Source organism: Myotis brandtii, unplaced genomic scaffold, assembly GCF_000412655.1.
Source record: "Myotis brandtii unplaced genomic scaffold, ASM41265v1 scaffold475, whole genome shotgun sequence".
NCBI lineage: Eukaryota > Metazoa > Chordata > Mammalia > Chiroptera > Vespertilionidae > Myotis > Myotis brandtii.
Genome location: NW_005368148.1, coordinates 394,271 through 402,761, shown reverse-complemented (window position 1 = coordinate 402,761; position 8,491 = coordinate 394,271). Strand labels below are relative to the sequence as shown.

Below are 8,491 nucleotides of genomic sequence, written 5' to 3'. Positions count from 1 at the left end.
GCACTGTCTCCTCATCAGGGAGCAGCGTCCCACCGAGACCCAGCTTTCATTCTCTTGTCTGTCTTTTCTCAATCCTTTCACCCTCCCACTCAGGATCACCTTTGGCCGTAACATCTTGGGATCAATACTTCTGGAAAAGGTGTTTTATGCCATTGCCCATTGCCCTTGAAATTAATCTCCAGCCCTCCTATGATAGATGGTTAATAGCAATCCCGTCACTGGCATCCATGGCTTCTTGCATTACTTCCTTACTTCCCTATTAGTGTTAACGTGAACTTCTCGAATAACTAGTTAGACCAGAATCTTTGCATCTAGGTTTCTTCTTGTAGAATCCACAGTAAAATGTGTGACACCAGAGGTATTGTATAGGGTTCTGGAGTTGAGTGGCTTGCTGTTCACATGGCATCAAGACCTGTTGGCATGATGTTAACAGCTCAGTTACTAAGACTCTTTCCTGTCGTGAAGTGGGATGACATAAAGGTATAAGGAGATGTGCGCCTCATGCAGTGTCTCCAGGATTTGAGAGAGACAGTGAAGATGAGAGCAGTACTAACTGTGGAGTTGGTAGCTTTTATATTATCCGTCTGCTCTGAGAGAAAAACTGAGGGGCTCAACCTAACCTTTCAAAATGTCAGGACATGGTATGAAAGTCAGAAGGACTCTAATACAGCATTTAAAGAAATCCTCTTTTTTTGCAGCCAGAGAAAATATTGAATGAAAACCAGACCCTTTGCCTGATTGTACGGGTAGCTGAATCGTAAAGAAGTCTTACTTCTAAGCACCAGCAAACCTCCTATTCAAAACCCAGGGCCTTACCAGGGAAGAGGTGGGATCCTGAAACAGGCTCAGGATGCCTGAGTGACTCACTCCTTCCAGAGGAGGTATCTTCCTTGCCTGGAGACCATATCAATGCCTCAGCTGAGCTAGATGCCTCAAAATATGTACACCTTCCTCAAAACTGGCCCTCATTTGCGGCTTCTAAACCATTAACTATGTTCAAAACCAATCATGGCCTAACTGAGAAATACTGTGCTGTCTCTGATTTTTATTTAAACTGGATTTTTCATCAAAACAACTACAGAAATTGAGTAGTATGTCCAGTTAGAAATTAGGAGAACATGCCTAGAAATGAGTGTTGAGTATGCTGGACAAAGGTTGTGTGTTATTACATAAGGTACAGAGTAGATGCTAAAGACATATTCAGACACCAAAAATAATTTACATCTAAGCATTTGTATTTTGAGGTATGTATTTTCAAATTTATACTTTATAATATAGCTAGTTACATATTTATTGTAAAACACTTTATTATAATTCCAGAAAATAAAATAAATTAAATTAAAATAGAATACTCTTAAATGAATCACTGTTAAATTATACTATGGTTATAAAATGTCAATTAACTAAATCTTAAAAGTTAAACAGCAAATGGAAATGATATTATTAAAAAAAAATATCTTGAAAGATGTCTGGCACAGTAATTGAGAATACATGCACTTTATCCCCACCCTGCATTATAGCCAAGTACTCTCACTGACGGCTTTCAAATAATTCTGGTGCCCCATCGCCTAACACATACTCCACTTACCCTGACTTGACCCACAAAGGCATTGGCTTCTTCTTCCACCACAGACAGATTTCTAGGCAGATAGGGATCAAACACTGGATCATTGTCATTCACATCTGACACCACTATGTTTACTGTGGCAGTTGAGGTCTTAAAGTGAAAAGAAAAAGATTAAATGTGAGAGGAGCTATTTTTACTGTATTGTCAGTTACTTGTTAATTGTGGCATTTGTCTCTCTGAAAAGCATCTCTGTTCCTATTCCTATTCCTTAGTTTTCCAAAAACAAAAAAAAAAAAAAAAAGAAGAAGAGGAGGAAGCTCAAAAACAGAAAAAACAAATGATGCTATCAAAGGAAAAGCATCTTGAAAATGTTAAGTATTTACTAAAGGCTAACTTTGAGAAAGTGATTTTACCTTTATTTTGATCAAATCTTATGGGTGGCAAGCTTTTGTTTGTATATGCACCCCTTTTTCTCTGAAATGTAACATTCCTGTAGATTTTTATCACTCTCTAGAAAAAAAGACTAGTGCATTATAAAATCACACTATGTGTCAACTAGGTATTTTCAGGTAAGCAAATGTTACCAGAAAATATCACATTAGTAATTTTCTGGGTTCACATCTAAACCAAGAATTTGAGGACCATGTACACCACTAAGTAATTATACAGCCTAAGGAAATGGTAAACAGGTAAACCTACTAGTAATATGTGCTACCTGCCTAAAAGGTAAATCCCTGGTCTGCTGCAACCAGAGAGGAGTATGTAGGTCAGTATCTTTTGCACAATCCAGGAACATATTCACATGTGACTCAAGCTGGACACTGACTGTTCTCTCTAATCAATTCCTGCGTACAGCACATGCCCTCCACCTGCTCTGTCAGTGTGGGGGAGATCACTGAGGGAGGAGGCCAAAATTAGAGAAAGAAAAGACCAGCTACACAATTATGGTTTGTGTACTTTTCTGTGTGCCTACCTCCATGAAATCATGTAATTTAAAATATGCAAGAACATGAACATACTCTTGTGTGTAGACATATGTGGATATGTATAAGTTCAAATGTTGTCTGACAGAGAAAATTAAATTGTATTTTTAAGTTTAATTTAAAAATACAATTTAATTTTCTCCTTTTATCTTATGTATATTTTCATATTTTCTCCAAGAAGGCCATGTTGCTTTTATAACAAAAATACTGTAAACTATAATTTGTGTATTTCTATGTTTTGGTGCTGTTGGTTGATTGATATAACCACAATCCACAAGCCCTACTTACTAGTTATCTTTCAGCTTGCTGTGGCTACTTAGGATAATAACATGTAAGAGAAAATATTCCAAGTGTGGTTTCTGAAAAAGTTTTTGTTTTCTGAAGAACGATGGACTCATCTGGCATTCATCTTTACCTTTTGCTCTTCTGCAATGAAGAGTGGATGCCTAGAGTTGCAATAGCCCCCTTCAGAACATTGGGTAATAAGAATGAATAAGAAAGTAAACACGATAAATGGCAGAGCAGGGAATAGGGAGCAGGCATCCCTGAAGGTACTGAGGCCTTGCACAATCCCGGTCCTGTCCACCTGTAGCTTTCTTTTTATTTGAGACAAATAAACCTGTTTTGCTTAAGCGACTGTACCTGTAGCTTTCTTTTCTTTTTTTTTTTTTTTTTCAGACAAATAAACCTGCTTTGCTTAAGCGACTGTGGTTTGGATTTCCTGTTTTTTTTATGGCCACATTCCTAAATGCTGATGCTGCCAGAGGTTCCTGATGTTGTTCAGAGCATGTCACCCCAAAATATGCCACTTGGTCATATTGACTATTTTGAATAGAAGACACTTGGAAAGCAGCAAATACAGAAGAAACATTGTGACCTCCCCCCACCCCCCCCAAAAAAAAATCAAGATATGAAACTCCTATGTAAAAGATGTCCTCCCCGTACCAGAAAGAAGCATTCTTATCAAGAGTGAGAAGTTGAGAGCAAGAGAATTCGGTACTAGCAGACCATGCTAAGATAATCTTAATCATCCTTTAGCCTCCCTACATAAGTTAGTCACTTTTGCACAAATGCTTCTCTTATAAAAGCAGGTAGGTTTCACCATTTCTTTGCGTCTTCATTTCTTTATGGAGGCTACCACATCATATAAAACATATTAGATACATTTGTATGCTTTCACTTGTTAATCTTTGTCAGTTTAATTTTCAGACCCAGCCAGAGACCTTAAGAGGGCTGAGAAAATTTTTTTCCTCCTAGAGTGTTAATCAAATTATAAGCATAAATATAATGTTTGCCCAGATTTTCTAATAAAATGTCTTTTTAGCTCATATTTATGAACTTAGTTTAGCTTAAGAGTAAATTATGTACAAAAGCTTCTAAAAAAAGGAAGTGAAATGTATATTCCCGCAAAATGCATTTGGGAGTTATCCTATATATTATTATAAATAAATTTGGTAAAATATAGCTGCTTAAAAAACTTGCAGGTAACAAAAAATTTTCAATCAAAGTCTATTTCAGCTAAAATGTGAAAATGTTGGAATAAAGAACAGTAGCAGCTTTGTTAAGAAATTTGCAACTTCATAAATTTGCAAGTAATTTCAAATAAATGTAAATAATTATTAAATCTACAAAATATTATTTTATTTGTAATTATAATAACTGAAGACACCTAAATGTTTACAGGTATGTATTACATGAGATATTTAATTTACATGTATAGATTTTTAAAACTATTATTGACAAACTAAATTTAGGAAAAAGCGAAAAAATATAAGAATGTCATATAAAATTTCTTCAAAATTGTCTACAAAAAATTGGCAATGACCAACTGAATATTAGCTCTCTTCTTCCCTAAACTCTTTTGGGGGTTAGTAAGGGGTGGGGTTTCTCATGATAAAATTTCAAATTATATCTTTACAATTTGTTTCACACATATTGCTGGCAATCATTTTGATTTAAGAACAGTCCTCCATCTGGTGTCTGTGCTCATTACATATCTTTCTTGAGACCCATGATTTTTAAGGTTAATGGGTTCATTTCACTATAATTTTGCAAAGGATATGTTTAAATGTTTAGATAAGAAAAAAATGTTATGACAATGTGAGAATATTATCATTCTGTAATCACTTTTTTCTTTAGGAACCCACTGTATGTGCCCACATGTAAATCTATGCATAAAATTATATGAATAATAAAATTTACTGAAGAAGTTTTTGTCCGAAATCAAAATTTTTCTTTCTCTACTGATACTCTCTCACTATAAACTTTTGAAAATAAATAAACTTGCTTAAAAGAATCAGAATTTTAAAAGTGAATGAGACCTTAATGATTATAAGAATCTAAAAATTAGGAACTAGAAATGCTAATTAACCTAGCCAAGGAGAATTGAAATACACAAATAACTAACTAGAAAAAAATGTTCTAGAAGGAACTAAACTACTAATTTTAACCCCGAACTTATTTTTAGTTTTTTTATGTGGACAAAACCAAAATTAGTACATTGAGACTAAGCCTGATATTCTAATACACCATTTTTAAGCTGTTCTTTTGTCTACGAAATTTTACTTTTAAGATCAGGCTTAAAAGTCCCAGCTAATATCTCAAAGCTTGTATTATAATCTTTTTTTCCCTATCCTAATGGTTGACCTGTATGCTCCTTATTAATTTTACTTCACTCTAATTATAGCCCTTATTCTATGCTGAATAAATAATTCCTCCTCCTCTTTAGAATTTTTCCCTCAGTTATTTCCTAGCCAAGTTACCCATTAAACTTTCATCGTTAAGTCAAGTTCTTCAATTATTTTCTTCTAGAGTTTCTCACTGACTTTGTTATATATGTTTATCACAGGCACACTATGTTAATCCAGGGTATTGCATAAATATAAATAATTCTTAGATTTCATTTTTCTTCACATCTAATATTTAAGTATCTTCTATTGACCCCACTATTTACTAAACCTGTTCTGTAAATTTTATTTTCTATATTAGCTGTTTATCTAATGTTTGAAAAATGACAAATAGCTTATAAATGGCAAATTAAAATTACCAAATTTAATTAATTATCTCTATCTATTTTTCTGATTTTTAACTAAAGTGATAACACATTCCAGGTGTAAATTTGATATGTTTTTATTATGGTGAAATTCTCTGAGCTATCAGCCTCTAGTAAGTGTGAGAAGATCATTATATGGTCCCAAACAATTTATCATATTGATCAAATAAGACATTTCAAGAAAATGGTAGATTTTTTACCATTTGAATTGGGTAATTCTTGCCTATATACCTATATGGAGTTTGAAATTATTCCCAGAGGACAATGCTGAGTGAGTCTAAATGCACTTGATAAAAGAAACACACACAGCTGGCTAGTGTGGCTCAGCAGTTGAGCATCGACCTATGAACCAGGAGGTCACAGTTCGATTCCTGTTCAGGGCACATGTCTGGGTTGTGAGCTCGATCCCCAGTGTGGGGAGTGCAGGAGATAGCCGATCAATGATTGTCTCTCATCATTGATGTTTCTATCTTTCTCTCCCTCTCCCTTCCTCTCTGAAATAAATAAAATATATATTTTTAAAAAAGAAACACACACACACAAAACACCTTCCCCACCCCCAAAAAGAACCCCCAAAGACAAAAAGCTATGGAATAGAAATGGTGAAAAAATAGTCTAATGATATGTTACCATGCTTAAAAATCAGAATAGTGGTGGTTGTGCCTGGCATTGTTTAAAGAATACAGTTGAGCCGAAACCGGTTTGACTCAGTGGATAGAGCGTCGGCCTGCGGACTGAAAGGTCCCAGGTTCGATTCTGGTCAAGGGCATGTACCTGGGTTGCGGGCACATCCCCAGTAGGAGATGTGCAAGAGGCAGCTGATCGATGTTTCTCTCTCATCGATGTTTCTAACTCTCTATCTCTCTCCCTTCCTCTCTGTAAAAAATCAATAAAATATATTTTAAAAAAAAGAATACAGTTGAATTCTCTTAAAACAATTCAGAATGACTCAACTAATTATTCTTAAAACTAATTTGAGAGCAGAAAAAATAAAATTTATATTCTCTAGATTTAAGGGTCCCTTTAAACCACTTCAATCATCAAGGATTAGTACAGATTCTGAGTGCTGCTTACAAATCCACTGTGGAATCAATTTCTTTTCCTAAGTGCTTCAAGGCATGTATCCACAAATTCCCTTTTAACACTTCTCCACCCCACAAAGTGACATTAAAGGAAACAGGTTCCAACATAGTAAAATTCCCAGAGTGCTCTGTTGCTGATGGACATAACTGAATACTTCCCAGACTATGTTAGATTTCATGTTCCCCATAAATTGGGTAAGAATGTCAAACACAGGTATTTATTCTGTCAGGTCAAAAGTTGTTTAACACCATAACAGATTAAGAGTATAGGTTCATTTATTAGCAAAGGAGCCTACTGGAGAAAAGAGCACTTTGAGTAATTATAATATGAGAGAGAGAGAGAGAGAGAGAGAGAAATTTATTCATGAATTCACGAGAGTGATACATTTTTTAAAGTGTAAAACTACAAGGTTCTCTCAGTTTCTTTAATACTATTTTTAAAACCCTTTCCCAGGGAGAGTACTCACCCCATCTGGCCTCCCATCGTGTGCAGTGACGATTAGAATGTAGCGATCGGTGCTCTCCCTGTCCAGGGCTTTCCCTAAGGTTAGAATCCCAGTTCTAGTGACAGAGAAAACAAACAAACAGATAAGACAGAGAGGAATGTTATCATAGGGGAGTCTCCCCGCTGTCCTGAACTTCTTCTGCTATGCGTTTCCCCTTCATCAAACACATCTTAAGTATATAAGATGTATGATTCTAAGATTCATGCTGAAAATCATAAGTCTTTTAAGGTTGTCGAGTCCCTTAGCAAGAATGAAAAATTACCAAACCAAATGACAGAATTTTAATGCAGCTACTTTTACTGTGATAGTGGAATTTAAGCAATTAACACCACATATGGTAGTGGGGTATAGAAAGTCAACACCAATGAATCAAAATCAGAGTCTCTGTTACTGTTGTTGATATAGATTTAATAAATGCTCTGAACATATGGTATGGTTATGAAAACACTGCCTCTGCCTCTTGTACATTTTTTAAATGTTTTATAAAATTAACTGTAAACCAATTACTAGAGTAGTTCATAACAGTCAGGTTTGGATCAACTTTCTACACCATACATGGTTCAGATAATCTTATTCTAAAATGACATTCAGAGAAAAGTACGACATTTATTGCTTCTGAGACTTATTTGCAAGTAATTAAAGAAATAGGAAATCTGAAAACCTAGCCACAGTATCTACACTAATAAAAGAGAAACATGGTAATTGGCGTACGACCGCTACCCTTTTCATTGGCTAATCAGTGAGTATATGCAAATTAACTGTCAGCCAAGATGGCGGCCGGCAGCCAGGCACTGAAGCGAACAGGAAGGCTTACTGGCTTCAGTGACTGCGGACTCCAACGCCTAACTTGCCAGCCTCTCAGTTGCAACTCTAAGCAACTATATACTATGTTGCAAATAAGAAGCTAAACAAAACCCCAGAAAAGGGCTTCCATTCAGCCGGGCTCGGACCACAACATTGTATCTATGTTTTCAGCAGCGAGGCCTCAGAGCTAAAGCTGGCCCAGAAAAAAAAAAAAAAAAGAAAAGAAAACAAGGAGCGGTTGGAAGCTTTAGTCACTCGCCAGCCGGAAAACAGCCCTCAGCCCCTCACCCAGACTGGCCAGGCACCCCAGTGGGGACCCCCACCCTGATCCAGGACACCCTTCAGGGCAAACCAGCCAGCCCCTACCCATGCACCAGGCCTCTATCCTATATAGTAAAAGGGTAATATGCCTCCCAGCACCGGGATCAGCGGAGCAGCGAGGCTCCCGGCACCGGGATCAGCATGACAGGGGACAGCGCCCAAACCCCCTGATCGCC

The 8,491-nt window shown here is 36.3% G+C and overlaps 1 protein-coding gene across 1 annotated transcript in view; it reads right to left on the bottom strand.

Moving 5' to 3' along the window:
• PCDH15 (protocadherin-related 15) overlaps positions 1 to 8,491 on the bottom strand; it is a 567,795-nt gene that overhangs the window by 197,991 nt on the left and 361,313 nt on the right. Inside the window, exons 17-18 of the mRNA XM_014547486.1 lie at positions 7,152 to 7,245; positions 1,589 to 1,717 (exon numbers count right to left, since the gene is read on the bottom strand). Coding sequence (XP_014402972.1) covers positions 1,589 to 1,717; positions 7,152 to 7,245 — 223 coding nt within the window. The remainder of the gene's footprint in view (positions 1 to 1,588; positions 1,718 to 7,151; positions 7,246 to 8,491) is intronic.